The sequence below is a fragment of the Rhincodon typus genome, chromosome 24 (genome assembly GCF_021869965.1).
Source record: "Rhincodon typus isolate 14 chromosome 24, sRhiTyp1.1, whole genome shotgun sequence".
Classification (NCBI taxonomy): domain Eukaryota; kingdom Metazoa; phylum Chordata; class Chondrichthyes; order Orectolobiformes; family Rhincodontidae; genus Rhincodon; species Rhincodon typus.
The window spans coordinates 6,629,697-6,648,162 of NC_063355.1; the positions used below are offsets into that span (position 1 = coordinate 6,629,697).

The following is an 18,466-nucleotide window of genomic DNA, read 5'->3' on the forward strand; positions in this document are numbered from 1 at the left end:
CATCTGCCCTCTGTACCCGACAAATGACAACACCTTCTGGTTGTGAACCATTTTAACTCCCCCTCCCACTCCCTTGGTGACATGTCCATCCTGGGCCTCCTCCAATGTCACAATGACACCACCCGCAAACTGGAGGAGCAGCATCTCATATTCTGCCTTGGGAGACTACAGTCCAAACATAGATTTCACCAGTTTCAAAATCTCCCCACGCCTGGCCTCATCCCATGTCCAACCCTCTCTCTCATCCCCACATCCTTGACCTGACACAACCTGTGTAACATAAAATGGGAACAGATGCTGTCAGGGAAGAGCACTATAGAAATGTGGAGATTGTTTAAGGAATGCATACTGCATGTGCTCAATATGTTTGTCCTGAGCAGGCAGGGAAGATGCGGTCGAGTGAGGGAGCCTTGGTTGTCAAGAGAGGTCGAATGACTAGTTAAAAGGAAGAAGGGTGCTTATATAAGGTTTAGGAAACAAGGATCGGAAAAGGCTCTAGAGGGATACAAGTTAGCCAGGAAGGAGCTGAAGAAGGGGCTTAGGAGAGCTATAAGGGGGCAAGAGAAAACCTTGGCAGATAGGATCAAGGAAAACCCCGAGGCTTTTTACACATAAGTGAGGAATAAGAGAATGACCAGAGAAAGGGTAGGGCCAATCAAGGATTGTAAAGGGAATTTGTGCATTGAGCCTAAAGAGCTGGGAGAGGTCCTTAATGAATACTTTTCTTCGGTATTCACAACTGAGAGGGACCTAGTTGTAAGGGAGGACAGTGTGAAACAGGCTGGTACGCTAGAGGAGGTGGATGTTAGTAAGGAAGATGTACTAGGAATTTTGAGGAACTTGAAGATAGATAAGTCCCCCGGGCCTGATGGGATTTACCCAAGGATTCTATGGGAAGCAAAGGAAGAGATCGCAGGGCCTTTGGCGATGATCTTTTCATCCTCACTGTCCATGGGTACAGTGCCAGAAGATTGGAGAGTGGCAAACGTCATTTCCTTGTTCAAGAAAGGGAATAGGGATAACCCCAGAAATTACAGGCCAGTTTGTCTTACATCAGTGGTGGGCAAATTATTGGAAAGGGCTCTGAAAGATAGGATTTATGATCACTTGGATAGGCACAGTTTGATTCATGATAGTCAGCATGGATTTGTGAGAGGTAGATCATGCCTCACAAACCTTGTTGAATTCTTCGAAGAGGTGACCAAACACGTGGATGAAGGTAGAGCAGTGGATGTGGTATACATGGATTTAAGTAAGGCGTTTGATAAGGTTCCCCATGGTAGGCGCATGCAGAAAGTAAGGAGGCATTGGATGGGGGGAAATGTGGCAGATTGGATTCAGAATTGGCTGACCCTTAGAAGACAAAGGGTGGTAGTGGATGGAAAATATTCATCATGGTGCTCAGTTACGAATGGTGTAACACAAGGATTTGTCCTGGGTCCTCTTCTATTTGTGATTTTTGTAAATGATTTGGATGTAGGTGTAGAAGGGTGGATTAGTGAGTTTGCAGACGATACGAAGGTGGGTTGAGTTGTGGACAGTGTGGAGGGCTGTTCTAGGTTAGAAAGGGACATTGATAGGATGCAGAGCTGGGCTGAGAAGTGCCAGATGGAGTTTAACCCTGAAAAGTGTGAGGTGATTCATTTTGGAAGGACAAATTTGAAAGCAAAATATAGGGTTAACGAAAAGTTTCTTGGCAGTGTGGAGGAGCAGAGGGATCTTGGGGTTCATGCCCACAGTTCCCTGAAAGCTGCCACCCAGGTGGATAGAGTTGTTAAGAAGGCGTATGGTGTGTAAGCTTTCATTAATAGAGGGATTGAGTTCAAGAGCCATGAAGTTATGCTCCAGCTATACAAAAGCCTGGTTCAGCCACATCTGGAGTATTGTGTCCGGTTCTGGTCGCCTCATTACAGGAAAGATGTGGAAGCGTTGGAAAAAGTGCAGAGGAGATTTACCAGGATGTTGCCTGGAATGGAGGGAAGGTCTTACGAGGAAAGGTTGAGCGAGCTAGGGCTTTTCTCTTTAGAACGACGAAGGATGAGAGGTGACTTGATAGAGGTGTACAAAATGATCAGAGGTATAGATAGAGTGGAGAGCCAGAGACTTTTTCCTAGGTTGGAGGTAGCTATTACAAGGGGGCATAGTTTTAAAGTGAGTGGAGGTAGGTATAGGGGAGATGTCAGAGTTAAGTTCTTTACTCAGGTAGTGGTAGGGGTGTGGAATACATTGCTGGAGAGGGTAGTGGAGTCGGCCTCATTAGGGGCATTTAAGCAGCTATTAGATAGGCATATGGATGAAGGTAGGGGTGGAAGTTAGATAGACCTTAGGTTTAGGGTAAAAGTTCGGCACAACATCGTGGGCCGAAGGGCCTGTACTGTGCTGTACTGTTCTATGTTGTATGTTCTATGTAACCTGTCCATCTTCTCTCCCACCTATCTGCCCTTCCCACCTCACTGACCAATCCCCACCACTCCCTACCTGCACTCACCTATCACCATCCCACCTACCTTCTCCAGCACCACCCCTCCTCTCTATTTATTTCTGAGAACCCCTCCCCCTCCCCATTTCTGAAGAAGAGTCCTGACCTGAAATGTTAACTTTCCTACTCCTCTGATGCTGCCTGGCCTGCTGTGTTCCTCCAGCTCTAAACTGTGTTATCCCTGACTCCAGCATTTGCAGTTCTTGCTATCTCATCATAAAGATGATGAAGAGGTAGTAGGAACTGCAGATGCTGGAGAATCTGACATGACAAGGTGTAGAGCTGGATGAACACAGCAGCCCAAGCAGCATCAGAGGAGCAGGAAAGCTGACGTTTCGGGCCTAGACTCTTCTTTTTTCTGGAGTAGGGTCTAGGCCTGAAATGTCAGCATTCCTGCTCCTCTGATGCTGCTTGGCCTGCTGTGTTCATCCAGCTCTACACCTTGTTATCTTATAAAAGTGATGAAGTTTTGTTACAGTTATCAAAAGCTCCTGTTAGAGTACATCTGATGTATAGTATAAAATTCTGGGCACCACACCTTACAAAGGATGTAGTGACCTTGGAACGAATGAAGCCTGGAATTACTGAAATGTTTCCAGGGTGACTGGGTTAAGGTTAAATAAACTAGGGGAAAGGTTAAGGAATAATTTGATTGATTTTTAAAGATCTTAAAGGAATTGTTTCAATAGATAGGGAGAATATTTTTCCACTGTTACTTGAGTCTAGGATAAAAGGACCTCACTTCCAAAGTCAAGCCAGATCATTCAGGGGGATATTAAGAAAGACTTCTATCATCATAGTCTACTAGAAACTTTAAGCTTTCTCTCTCAAAAATAATAAGTGTTAGCTGAATTTATACTTTTTAATCTGAGACGGAGAGACTTCTGCTAACCAAAGATACTAAATGATGTGAAGTCAAGGCAGGTGAGCCATGAACTCCTTGAAAACAAGATTGTGATTTGAAGAGCTGAATGGTGAATGTATTCTCTTCTATCATTCATATGAAGACAAATCACTGAGGCCAACATGTAAATGGATTACAGGGTAAATATTTCTGATGTACATCACCACATTTTTTCTATAGTTTAATCTGGGTGAGGATTCTGGCCAGCGGCAAATATCAAGCAGGAAACTCTGCAGACAACCTTAAGGGAAGAGGCAGACATAAACCATTCAGCCCCTTGAACCTGTTCAGACATTCATGGTTGATTTGTTTGTGTTTCAAATTCCACATTCCCATCTTTCCTGATAACTATTAATTCCCCTGCATAATAAAGATCAATCCACCTTTGTCTTAAAAATATTCAATTTCCCTACATCAACTATCTCCTGAGGCAGAGTTCCAAAGTCACACAATGTTCTGAGAGAGAAAAGAGAAATCGTGCCTTTAGAGGGTAAGCGCTAATTTTAGGACCTCTCATTCTGGTCTAACCTACAAGAGAAATCTTCATTTCCAAATTCACATTTTCAAGTCCATTCATTCTTATATACTTCAATCAAGTCACTCCTTGCTCTTCTAAACTCCAGTGAAAACAAGCCAAGGCTGTGCAAGCTATGCTTATCAGATAGCCTATTCATTCCAGATATCAATTTAGTAAACTTCATCTAAACTGCCTTCAATACATTAACATCCTACTTTAAACAAGGAGACCAAGAGAGTGCGCAATATTCGAGATGTGGTCTCACAAATGCCCTGTATAACTAAAGATTGACATCCCTACTTTTATGTTTAATTCTTCTTGCAATGATAGTATCTTATTATCATTCTTGATTATGTGTTGAACCTGCTTACTAAGATTTTGTGACTCTTGCATTTAAATCCCTCTGCATTTCAGAATTTGGTAGTTGTTCTCTGTTTAAATAATACATTGCTACTTTATTCCTTCTGCCAAAGCAAGCAGTTTAAAATTTCCCCACATTATATGCCATCTGCCAGAGTTTTACCTATTCACCCAACCAGTCTATATTCACCTGTAACTTGCTTGTGTTTTCTTCACGTATTTTCCAACCTACCTGTTGTCATCTGTGAATTTAGTCAGCATGCCTTTACTCCCCTCATTGTTGTAATTTGCAAAATGTTGTGGCCCAAGCATGCCCCCTGCACGACTGCACGCATCACATCTTGCCAAACAGCAAAAGACTCATTGATACAAGTAGAAATTGCTGGAAAAGTTTAGCAGGTCTGATGGCATCTGTGGAGAGAAATCAGTTAATGTTTCAGGTTGAGTGGCCCTTCCTGAGAATGGTCCCTAGGAAGGGTCACTCAACCTGAAACGTGAACTCTGATTTCTCTCCACAGATGCTGCCGGACCTGCTGAGCTTTTCCAGCATTATCTAGTTTTGTTTCTGATTTACAGCATCTGCAGTTCTTTTGTTTTTTAGAAAAAAGATTCATTTATGCATCCTTTTTTTTTCTGCCAACCAGCCAACCAATCTTTTATCCATGCCAATATGCTATCCATTATATCATGAGCTTTTATTTTCTGCTTGGGGAGGCTATGGTCTAGCGGTGTTATCATTAGATTTTATTTAGAGACCCAATTAATGTTCCTGGGATCCGGGTTTGAATTCTACCATCACAAAATGGCAGATTTCAGAATTTGAATTCAATAAAAATCTGGAATTAAGAGTCTAGTGATGACAATGAAACTGTTGCCAATCGTTGGAAAAATCCATTCGGTTCACTAATCACTTACCGGCAGAAAAGGAGCACATTGCGGGACACCACGGATGATGTCAGATGGCAGCGACTGGAAGAGCAGAGAGGATGAAGTCTACGGAGAAGGAAAAATGGACTTTTGAAGTTGTTTCAGTTTTAGTAATATAAATTTAATATTAATGTATTCAGTAATTTGTTCTGTAATCCAAGGTGATGCTGGAACATGGTGACATTATCCATGTTTCACTGTACCTAGGTACAAGTGACAATATTAAATTAATCTAAACCTAAAATTAAGTAAATCTAATACTCTTTAGGGAAGGAAACAGTCTTCCTTATCTGGCCTGGTCTGGTCTACATGTGACTCCTGGCCTGCAGCAACTTGGTTACCTCTTAACTAAATTCAGGGCAATTAGGAATGCGCAATAAATACTGTCCTAGCCAGCGATACACACATCCTGTGGAAAAAGAAACCTTTGATGTGGCACCTTGTCAAATGCCTTCTGAAAATCTAAGTATATATGTTTACAGGTTCATCTCTATCCACAACCCATGTTATCCTCAAAGAGCTCCAATACATTGAATAAACATAATTCCCCTTTAAGGAACTATGCCAATTCTTCCCTTGAGCTTTTCTACGTGTGCAGATATAATCGCTTTAATGATCTATTCTAACACCGTCCCATGACAGGTATCAAGTTAATTGGTCTAGAGTTTCCTGGACACTTTACTCAAAAGGTGAACTCACCCGTTAGGTTAGTCATTTCAATCTTGGTCTGTGATCAATGACAGGAGGATGTGATTTTGGGTGATGCAGGTATGGGAACTCGAGGTTAGCCCTCAAGGAGCCTCTGAGCCTGTAATTATCCAAAAGTAATGAGATTCTTATAAGTTGTGTGGATGAGAGTGGGGAATTGCAAAGAGGACAACAGAATTGACCACAGCACCATAGTACAGGGAACGATTCAAGTGGGGGATGGAAACAGGACCATAGTAATGGGAGAGGGCAGTATAATTAGCAGGTTGGATAATGTTGTCTGTAGCCATGAGCATGAGTCATGAAGACTCGGTTGCTTAACTGTTGCCAGGGTTAAGGATAACACTTCAGGAGAGAAACTTGGAATGGGAGGGGAGAGTTCCAGTTGTCGTCAACCACACTGATAGGAATGACATTGATGGGAATGGAAAGGCACTGCTACGGAAGGTTTTTGAAAAATTAGGAACTATAAAGTAGAACCTCCAAAGTAATAATCTTAAGATTGCTATTGGAACCACAGTCTAACTGGCATAGCAGAAATAAAATCAATGATTTAAATGTGTGGCTTAAGGACTGGTGTGGGAATGATACATTTTAGTTCATGGAGCGCTGGAACCAGGGATCTGTTTCAGTTGGACGGGCTTCACTTGAACTGTGCTGGGATCAGTGTACTGGCAAAATGAGTACTTCTGGCTGTAGAGAAGGCTTCAAAAAGATTGACAGGGAAATCTATATAGTAACATGCAAAAGGATATTGTGTCATTGTAGGTTGACTATTTTGATAATGATATCCAGATTGGGAAAGAAAGGGTCATACAGCATGGAAGCCATCCCTTTGGTCCAACTCATCCATGCCAACCAGATATCCTAAATTAATCCAGTCCCATTTGCCAGCATTTGTCCCATATCCCTCTAAACCCTTCCTATTCATGTACTCATACAGATGCCTTTTAAATATTGTAATTGTACTCACCTCCACTACTTCCTCTGGCAGCTGATTCCATATATGCATCACCCTCTGTGTGAAAAAATTGTCCTGTAGGTCCCTATTAAATCCTTCCCCTCTCATCTTAAAACTATGCCCTCTAGTTTTGGACTCTTCTACCCTGGGAAAAAAAAGTCCTATTCACCTTATTCATGTCCATCATGATTTTATAAATCTCTATTTATAAATCACCCCTTAGCCTCTGACACTCCAGAGAAAATATCCCCAGCCTATTCAGCCTCTCCCTATAGCTCAAAGCCTTCAACCCTGGCAATGTCCTTGTAAATCTTTTCTGAACCCAGGTTTAAGGTGAGCGGGGACCAAGCTATTTTAAATATGGTGATGTGTAATGAGGCAGATTTGATAAAGAAGTATAAGTCAGAATAAAGGATAAGCTCAATAAAAGCGACCATAACATGGCAGAATTTAGCATTCATTTGATAGGGAGAAAAGCGGATTGGAAACAACCCTGCTAAAATTAAGAAAGGGCAATTACACAGCAATGAGAAATGAGTTAGTTGGAATAGACTGGAAAAGGAGTTTTGTAGAAACAATGGCAGATGTTTTAGAAAATAGTTTATGACCCTCAGCAAAGCTATATCCCAATGATGAAGAGGATAAACTAATCATGGTTAACGATCGAAGTTAAGGATAGTATCAGACTGAAAGATAAAACAGACAATGTATCAAAGAATAGTGACAAACCAGAGGATTAAGAAAGTTTTAAAAGACAACATTAGAAGATCATTAAAATAATAAAGAGGGAGGAAACAAATTAAGATGCAAACCTGTAAATAATGTAAAAACAGACAATAAGAGCTCTTTAAACATAAAAAAAGGAAACAAAAGGCCACACTGAACATAAGCCTCTTAGAGAATGAAGCTGAGGGAATAATAATGGTGAACCAGGAAATGGCAGAAGTGTTGGAGAAATACTTTGCATCAGTCTTCACAGTAGACAACAATGAAGGCAAGCATGCTAAATGCCTCCTTAACCACCTTATGATATGATATGATAACCACCTGTGATGCAAACTTCAAAAAACTATATACCTGAACCCCTAGGTTTCACTGTTATTTGTCATTTATTAACTTGTTTTTCCTTATTCTTGAGAAGGTATTGGTGACAGTATTCTGGTGTTGGTAGATCTAGTGTTGTTAGGGAGAAAATTACAGGATTTTGATCCAGTGAAGGTGAAGGATAGAGGCATATAGTTCCAAGTCAGGATGGTGTGTACTTTGGAAAGGCAACATCCCTAGTAATGTTGGCATGGATCTGTCTAGCTTGTCTTTTATAGGTGGCAGAGATTGTGAGCTTGAAAGGTGTTGTCAAAGGGGTGCTGCAGTTCCAGTGTATATGGTACACACTAATGTCAGTATGCAGCATGGTGAGGTGCGTGGATATTTAGGTGCTGATGAGATTCTGAAAAAGTGGGCTGATTTGCATTGGAAGATATCAAGAATCTTGAGCATTGATGAAGCTATACTTAACTAGAAAAGTGGAGAGTATTCCATCACATTCTGCTACCTGTAGGTGACAAGCTTCAGTAACTGAGGGGCTGCAATGATACAAAACTCTGTAAAATCATCAGCAAACATTTTCACTTCTGACCTTATGTTGGAAGGAAAGTCAATAATAAAACCAAGATAGTATCCTGAGGAACACCAGCAGTTATATTATGGCAGTGGGAAAAGACACATGTAGTGATAATGGTGGAAATATTTGGTATATTGAATGTAAGCCTTGATTTGATAAGTATGACTATTTAAGGCTTATATTTGAGGACTACTGGGACCGTATTGTCTAATTTTGCCACGCTTCCTCACATACAGTGAGGATGACTTTGCATGCTGACACATTTATTGTACATTTGTCATGTTTAGTGTCCAGGTTAATGCCAGATAGTCATTCAAATTTTCTGTTTCATTACTGATTTATCTTCCTACTATTGTGGAATTGAAGACATGTCTCTGGAACGTTAGTCTGAATGATGATTTATAAATTGTTAGCCCCATCCTTTTGGAAACCATAGAGAGACTTGTCAAAACAACTTTGCTTATCATCCCAGAATAGATTAAATTCCAGAAATAGAATGAACATTATTGTAAATAGCATTTGTTATGAAATTTGTTGATCTTTAAAAAATAAGTCTGGTCACTTACCTTATTCTTCTGCAAATCAAGGCAGCTTAATTTCTGTAACTTTTTTTTACGATGGGAAGTCTTACATTGATATGATTAAAATATTTTAGAATTAGTTATCCTCCAGACCCTTAGGATGGATGTCAGTCAATGGAAGTTGTTAAATTGGATAGCTGTGAATAATTATAAATGGTGTGTCCAATCAAAAGGATCAGATAACATTGCACATTGAACTAGGAACAATTACTTTGATCCCAGTTCACCCACAATATGAAGCAATCCACAATATAGTTCACTATCACTGCCCCCACATTTTATAAATTGTAAATAGTTGAGGTCCTGCACTGATCCCTGTGACATTCCATTGATTTCAACTTTTCAACCTCAGAAGTACCCACTTATGCTTGCTGCCTGCTTCCTGTTAATGGTGATGCTGCAATGTGTTCTGGGTAAAGGAGGCTTTCTGCTTTCACTTCAGAAGTGGGTCTAGTTTAGCTTGGGAAACTTGGTCAGCATGGATGGGTTGAACCAAAAGGTCTGTTTCCATGCTGCATGACTGTATGATTTGTTCTCCCCTTATTGACACACCTATAAATGGCGCCTATATTCAACTGTAAACTTCTCATTTTTAAACCTCTTTCATACGGTGAGGCAAACATTTGCTTACAATTCCTAAATGCCCTTGAACTAAGTGACTTGATTTACTATTGCAAAGGGCAAATAAGAGCCAAACACATTCCTGTGAGTCTGGAGTCGCATTTGGGCCAGACCAGGTAACAATAGTGGATTTGACTCTTTACGTGACATTAGCGAACAAGATATATTTTTTTTGAAACAGCAATTGAAGATAGTTTCATTGTCATCATTACTAACATGATGGGATTTGAACACATGCCCTTGGCAAATTAGCCTGGCCCTCTGAATTACTAGCCCTGTGCCATTTCTGTTAGGACCCCCTCTCTCAAAATCTGCGATTCTACATTCACACCCTTTTAGGACAGAGATGAGCAGAATTATTTTCTCTCAGAGTGTTATGGGACTTTGGAACTCTCTGCCCCAGAAGGAGGCAGTGTCTTCAAATATTCTAAAGACAGAGGTGGATAACTTCTCTTAGGCAAGGGAATCAAGGATAATGGAAATGTGAAATTCAAAACACAAACAGATCAACCATGACCTTATTGAATGGTGGAGTAGGTTTGAGGGGCTGAATGGTCTACTTCTGCTCCTACTTTATTATGTTTGTTATGGGTATACATTTCCAAGTGCACATTTTCAGTCCATCAACTATGTAGAATCATTCTCTTAGCCTTATCAAGTTATGTTTTTTCTAACCAGTTGCCCCTTCCCACTCCACCAAAGCCAAACACATTCCCTACTGTCAAACTCTGCAGGACCAATTTAACTGTACAAAACTGAATAGAGTTTGAGTGAAACCAGGAAGGGTATATTTGAGTTCCTATCAAGTTTCCACATTTGTCTTTTCTTCACTATCCATCAAATCCAGGTCTTGCTCCCCTTAATGTGGCAAATATGTACATGTCAAGCCAAACATTAAAAGGTTAACTCATGAACGTGATACATATTTTGCCTCAATTCAGAATTAATTAATTAATAATTTTTTAATATGAATTTGCTTGTTGTAATTGATATGGCAGTCAGCCTGTTCAGATCTGTTAGCTCACAGCACTAAAAAGCCAGTGAAACTTCAACCTGTGCCTTCTGGTTTAGAGGTAGGAATATTACCACTGCATTACCACAGTCCCTTGCTTGTTGGAATAAAATGATGTGCTAATAATGAAGAAATTACAGCAAGTGTTCCAATGAGATTGTGCTGTCGCCAGTTTGAAAATTGGAGAGAAAATGCGAGACAGAGAGTAAGGTATGTGCCATAACTGGGAATGCATGCTAATCCTTGAAGTCAAAATATTGGCCAGAATTGGCAGCTGAGCACTGGCTCAATCCTCCAATCAGTGATGTCGACAGAATATAGACAGTCATCAAAATACACAAATGGTGTTCATTTAAACAATAAAAACTGAGAAATTACTTAAATAAACCAGTATAATATACAGACATAAATATGACTGGAGTTAGTTGTGGGAATTCTGAATTTTAAAAAAGGTCTTACAAGCATATCTCAGCTGCTTTGTCTTTTAGTGGCAAGAGGTATATTGCCAATTACAAATATATAATGGACCCCTCAATATACATTTGCTTAGATACAAAGGTGGAATTGTCAATACAATCATTTATTTAGAATTAGCATTGTTACAATGAAATAACAATTTGAACAACTTGAATTGTGATTATAACCTGTGCATGGATTCACCATTAGTACAGATAGGATATATTTACAACTAGAACTATTGTTACAGGAGTATATTTAGGTCAGCATTGTTACAATGCAATATATAGTGAAATCTGGGATTGAGGGTGAGGCTTGATTCAGATTCAGGATTGCTACAATGCAGGGGCATTTAGATAGTAGCCAAGGAAGAATTTGCATTAATATGCAGGAGATAATACAAACAGTGAATTCCTGTCATATACAGGGAACATTATGAAACGGAACAGAACGAAATACTTGTCACCGACGATACACAAGGAAAAATTGAATCGATTTATCTCTAAATATTGAAAAACTCACTATAATGCAAGGCACTCTATGACACTCGTCTGCATACTGATATATAAGCATACACTCAAGGCACATCCTTTTAAAAAGATACAGACAGTCCTCAGTAAGAAGACTACTCAACACATCACTGACATTTCTTTATAAAAGAATAGCTCGGATAGCACTGCCTACATATAAAAGTCAGCGCAATGACCGAGTTAGCTGCCAGTTTAGGTATGATAATAGTCACCTACAAATGTTGCAGAATACTTCATACCCTGAATGTCACATTTTAAAATTAAATGAAAATAGTTCATATATTAAAATAATTCCAATTTTCTTGAAAGAAGAGCATTAATGACAGTTCTTCCATTGTGGAATACTATTTCACGCCAGGGTACAACCCTAGCGTTTCATGAGTGTAACTTTCCCTTCCTTGTTGCAAAAGTCCACGGGTCTTTCACCTCTATCCTACCAGGGCCTCCAGAGCGTTGTAACGCTGGTTTTCAGTTCTTGCTTGATGGCCGGTTGACAGACAGGAAGATGCATGGGAGGAAGCGGGTAACACGGGCCCTTAGCCGGCTCCTGAGCCCTGTGCAAATGGTTCACAAGTTTGTCCTGCATGTCTTTCTTGCCCTCCGGGGAGAAGCTGAAATGCTGAATCTCCTGCAGACAGCGCGAATAGCCTTCTTTAAAATTCTGGGCGAGGCTCTTGCTGTAGGTCACTGTAGGTAGAAGCAAACAAACTGGTTTAGAAGGATATTATTGGGGAATGACAACAAGCTATCAACAGAGATAACACAGTGTGGAGCTGGAGGAACGCAGCAGGCCAGGCAGCATCAGAGGAACAGGAAAGCTGACGTTTCGGGGAACTTCAACATTCCTGCTCCTCCGCTGCTGCCTGGCCTGCTGCGTTCCTCCAGCTCCACACTGTGTTATCTCTGACTCCAGCATCTGCTGTTCTTACGATCTCTGAGTAAGCTATCAACAGAGTTTAGTTAGTCAGCAGACAAACACACAGAGATAGATACCTGTGAACATTCTCTGGTTATGAAGTCTCAGGTAATTCACGGTCATCTCCAAGATGTCAGCTTTCTCCATTTTCATGTTGGGTTCCTGATTCTGAAATTCTTCCCTCAATAAAGCCTTGAGTTGCCCAATGCTGCTGTTGATGCGATCTCGGCGCTTTTTTTCTATAATTGGCTTCATCAACTGGGAAAAAAAAGGAGCAAATTAACAACAGCTTTTAATGTAGAACGCAGACGTTAAAAAAATAAAACCAGAATCTTTCCCGTTTTAAAAAGCGCGGAGACTTACTTACCTTGTACTTTTCCTTTCGTGTGATCTTTTCCTCGGAATATTCCTTTGGGATGACACCAGAGGTTTTAGGAGCCATTCTTTCGGAGCAGACTGCACCGCAGTTAGTAGTGAGACTGGGATCGGCTGGAGAGATGCTGTTGAGGGAAGGGGTCTAGCCTCTCTATTTATCCACCCTCCTGTCCATAAGAGAGCGTGTGCCTGTTTCTCTTGGTGTTTCCCACAGTCGGCAGCCAATCGAAAGCGAAGGAGCCACAATAGCAGAAGCTTTTCTTTCTAAATGCTGAATTAAGGCCGTTTTCAACCCTTTGTCTACAAGAGTCTCTGAGGACCATCTGGACGGCAAGTATGACACAGTAAGTCAGAGGAAATTACTCTCATCTGAGGTTATAGGACCCTGGGAAAGATCCTCCTGTCATTGTTATAGAGGGGATTCTGTGACAGAAAGTATGCCTGTTCGTACACCGCTGGTCCATTTTAAAATAATCTCCTCCTCCCCCACCCTTTTTACTTTGAAGAATAAAACCTGTGAGATCACAGATGTTAGCATGTGGAGGACGCTCATTTTGTCCCCTACTGTTAATTGCACGTTTCTAAAATCTAATTGGTGTGAGCTTACTGTCTGTTTTAAGAAGTGACGGTTCACATTAAAAAATAGATTTCAAATTAATACATTTTCCGTTTCCAATTTCTAACATTTCGCTAACATTTCTTTCCAGCCTCCTCTCCTCTTTTTAGTTCCACTGCTAGAATTTTTTGGAAATCAGAATCGTTGTAATATATTTTGCAATAAGTCAGAAAGGCAATCAATTTACAAACTTACAGCCGTTCTCTTTGATCAGGTCCTTCACTTTATTATTAATCCAAATATATTTGCATTTCTCAATTTAACATTAGCGCAGTCAATGCTGATAAGCTGCTTCAAAACCCCTAAGGATTTTAGAACATATAGGTTTTTTAAGTTTCAAACGAGGGACTTATAAATTAACTTCCTCAGGTAAGATTTGTCCCCCATGAGCAAGGAAAGAACGCAAGCAAACACAGTGAATCACAGCAAATCGATATTGCTCTGTTTGCAAATGCATGGAATTTGTTATGTGTTGATGGAGATGAAGAAGGTTATTATTTCCATTTTAGGTACCAACTGTCAGCATCATTGATCAGCTACGCCACTTTTAGTTCAGCAGAATAAAACCTCTTCACGGTGACATAATCTAAACCGCAGGAGAGCGCCCCCTGCTGCAAGATTAGATGCTTGCCGTTTCCCATGAAACTTCACTATAGCTCCTCTAAATGACAAAAAGTTAATAGAGTGGTGCGATAGATGACATATCATACCCAGCTGAATTAAGGCTGGAGAAATATATCAGTTCAAAATATCAAAAGATAAAGGTAGAGATGATCATGTGGTCAGCCATGGAGTGTATTACAAATCAATTACCAAAATATTATGACCAAAGACACATGACCTCCATTGTTGCACCTTAGAAGCAGATTGCTATACATTTAATCTTATGTCATTAACGTTTTTCAAAAATATTTTACTACCGAAATATTTGTTGGAGCTCATACTGAATCAGAGGGATTTAAGTAAAATGAATAGCTGACTGTTATACCTAATAATTGCTTAATGTTTTTATCTGTGTAGCTCTGTGTATGACTGATGAACATATATGTGCTCGTGCTTGTGAGAGACAGGGAAAATAGATGACCTGTTCAGACGTGGGAGTCTATATGTACAACATTCTGTTAGCATTTCAGATCCATTTCACCAACTGTTCAGTGCTTAATGCCCGAATAAATGATGTGAGCCAAGTCTCTGTTGAAAGGCACCAGCTGCACGCGTCCTCTTTGTTTTTTAACACGTGGGAAAGGGGCAGTATCAGAGATCTCAGCGCTGCGGAAAAAAAATCTTGGATCAGATCAATCCACCGTGAGTTCAGCTTGTTCGTCTCACTCAGGAATAGAGGAAACACCTGCACGACCCAGAGTTTATGCGGAAGTTAAAAACTTGGCTTTGTTCACCTGCATCAAAAGTCGAATTCTATGTAAATCACACGCTAGCACTAATCACAATTTCGATACATTTAGGGCTGTTAGATTACAAAAAAATCTGAAAGTTACATGGCTGCATTTTCTCAGGGGAATCACAATATCAGCTCGTTCGGGCGGGGGCTTCATTATTTTGGTACCACGTTTCTTCCTTAAAAATAAATAAAAATTAACCCCTATGAAATGTCATCGGCCCGAAAAGGTTAACTCTCTTTCTTTCTCCAGAGATGCTGCCGGATCTGCGGAGTATTTCCAGCGCTTTCTGTATTTGTTTCAGATTTCCAACGTCCGCAGTCTTTTCACGTGTTTTGTAAATAGAGAGGTTGTTATGATAATCCGACACTGCTGGGAATCAACCAGAAATCGACACTCGGGAGGACAGCTGCTGAACGTAGCAAGGAGGGTGAAGAAAGCACTCGTTTACTAGTGGGGAACGTGTTAAAATGGGAATTAATCAAAAGCTATCCTCCGACTGCTATTTAATCTTTGCAGGTGAATACAGCGAGTTACTCGGGCTCTTGTAGCGCAGTGATAGTGATAGTGATAGTGTCCCTACCTCTGAGCCAGAAGGCCTGGCTTCAATTCCCACCTGTTGCAGAGATATGTAGTAATATTTCTGAACAGGCTGATTAGAAATTCTGATCTCCATTCTTGGGCAGTTACAGACTCGGTTGACTGAAATCTGCCTGGGTCCTGGTACAGGAGCCCAAAACTACAGTTAACATTCCAAATGATTAGCAATATGCCTTTACTGGTAGCTAATGGATCTATGGGAGAGGAACAAAAATAAAGCTCAAGATACGATGAGGAGTTGGTTCCTATTTTAATATGTGTGCTCTAGAAACTGGGATTAGCGTGGCAAGCGCTAGTCCATATTGCTGCTTTTTGAAGAGAATGGAGGAAGCGAAGACGCAAGCGCGGCCAATTAGTCCATTTGCTTTGTGTGGTCAGGTCAGGCTTGTGACCGCTACTAAACTGGTCTTTCTTCTAGACACGTGGGAAACTGCCAGCAACATCTGCATGCATTCTGGAGGCGAAGCGTGCTTCTTAAACCGCGTCAGATAATAGCACCCCACCCCCACCCCCACCCCCCAAAACACCATCCCTGTTTACTGGTACCACACGCTTTAATAAGCATTAGCTAGGACATTCAGAAAGCTGCTGGACACGTAAAATTGCAGCTCAATGGAGACATTGATTTTATTTCAGAGACTAAAGCAATTCAGGTTATGAAGCCTTATGTCCTAGCGATGTACACGCAGGTGGTGTGTGGACTGCGAACTGGCGACAGCCCTTGAAAATTGATTTTTATTTATAAAAGAGCAGTTTTGCGTAATCTTTCCAAATAATCTAAAACAAAGTTCGCTACGGACATAGTACACTCAACTCCACAGAGGTTTCAACCTGACTTCACAGCTGTGCAGGAGTTATAAATAAAGCGCTTATTACAAGTACATTTATATGTCATAGAATTGTACAGCACGGAAACCGACCCTTTGGTCCAAGTCATCCGCGCCGATCAGATATGCTAAATGAATCTATTTGCCAGTATTTGGCTCATATCCCTCAAAACCCTTCCTATTCATGTATCCATCCAGATGACTTTTAAATGTTGTAATTGTATCAGCCTCCATCACTTCCTCTGGTAGCTTATTCCATACACGCGCCGCCCTGTATGAAAAAGTTAGGTTGCCAGTTAGGTCCCTTCTATATCTTCCCACTGTTATCTTCAACTTAAGCTTTCTAGTTTTGGATTCCCCTATCCTGGGAAAAAGACCTTAGCTATTTACCCTATCCATACTGCTCAAGGTTTTATAAATATTTATAACCTCAGCCTCCTACCTGCAGGGAAAATAGCCCCAGGCTCTACAGCCTCTCTCTGTAGCTCAAACCCTTCAACCCAGCAACATCCTTTCTATAGCAGGGAGACCAGAACTGAACTCAGTATTCCAAAAATGGCCTAACTAATCTCCAGTACAGGCACAGCATGACATCCCAATTCCTGTATTCAATCACAGTTAATGCAGATGCAATGTGTAGATTTTTAAAAAATGTTTAATCCACATATGGCTTGAGTGGGAGATGGGAGAATTTGTTAGGTGTGTGCAGAACAGTTTTTCGAAACAATATGTAAATAATCCAATTTAGGAAGGGGTCATACTAGACCTGATATTGGGGAATAGCCCAGCCAGGTGATTGAAATTTCAGTGGGGGAGCATTTCAGGAAGAGTAAACATAATTCAGTAAATTTTAAGTTACTTATGGATAAGGGTAGCCCTCGGTGAGAGTAGCAAATTGGGGGAAGGTCAACTTCCACAATATTAGGCAGGCACCGGGGAATGTAGATTGGGAGTAGCTGTTTGAGGGTAAGTCCACATCTGGAAATCTTTTAGAGGCCAGCTGATTAGAGTTCGGGGCAGCATGTTCCTGTGAAAATGAAGGATAAGGATGGCAAGATTTGGGAGCCGTGGATGACAGGAGAAATTGAGGTCTTCGTCAAAAAGAAAAAAAAGGAGAAATATGTAAGGTTTGGGAAAATGAAGACAGCCAGAGCCCTCAAAGAATACAAAAATAACAGGGAAGAGCTCAAACAAGGAATTAGGACGGCTAAAAGGGGTTGTGAAATGTCTTTGTTAAACACAGTTATGAAAAATCCCAAGGCATTTTATACTTAAATAAGGAGCAAGAGGTTAGCTAGGGAAAGGGTGGGTCCAGTCAAAGACAAATTAGGGAATTTATGCATGGAGCAAGAGGAAGTGGGCGAAGTCCTTAATGAAAACTTTTCATCAGTATTCGCCAAAGAGAAGGGCATTGTGAGTCTTGACAAGGATATGTTGATATTCCAGGATATATCAATACAAAAAAAAAGGAAGAAGTGTTAGGTGTTTTGAAAAGAATTAAGGTTGACAGGTCCCGGGAGCTTATGAGATCTATCCCAGAATGCTGATGGAGGTAGGTGAGGAAATTGTTGGGGCCTTGTATGAAATCGTTGTATCCTTAGTAGTCACAGGAGAGCTCCCAGAGGATTGGAGAATAGCCAATATTGTCCCTTTGTAAGGGCAACAGGGATAATGTGGGAAATTACACGCCTGTGAGCCTTTTGTATGGTGTAGGGAAATTATTGGAGAAGATTCTTAGGGAAAGGATTTACTCACATTTGGAAAAATGTAGACTTATTAGCGATAGGCAGTATGGCTCTATGCGGGGAAGGTCATGTCTCACAAATGTGATTGAATTTTCTGAGGAAGTGACAAAGATGATGAGTCATAGAGTCAGAGAGCTGTACAGCATGGAAACAGACCCTTCAGTCCAACTCGTCCATGCTGACCAGATAGTCCCATTTGCCAGCAGTTGGCCCTTATCCCTTTAAACCCTTCCTATTCATATACCCATCCAGATGCCTTTTAAATGTGGCAATTGTACCAGCCTCGACCACTTCCTTTAGCAGCTCATTCCAT

The 18,466-nt window shown here is 40.8% G+C and overlaps 1 protein-coding gene across 1 annotated transcript; it reads right to left on the reverse strand.

Moving 5' to 3' along the window:
- Positions 1-11,422: 11,422 nt before the first annotated feature.
- On the reverse strand, positions 11,423-13,069 carry LOC109923415 (transcription factor HES-5-like). Its single transcript, XM_020523439.2, has 4 exons — positions 12,961-13,069; positions 12,671-12,851; positions 12,115-12,364; positions 11,423-11,736 (listed from the first exon to the last, which is right to left on the reverse strand). The coding sequence occupies exons 1-4, from the start codon at positions 13,033-13,035 to the stop codon at positions 11,610-11,612; spliced, it is 633 nt and encodes a 210-aa protein (XP_020379028.2). The 5' UTR covers positions 13,036-13,069; the 3' UTR covers positions 11,423-11,609.
- Positions 13,070-18,466: the final 5,397 nt, after the last annotated feature.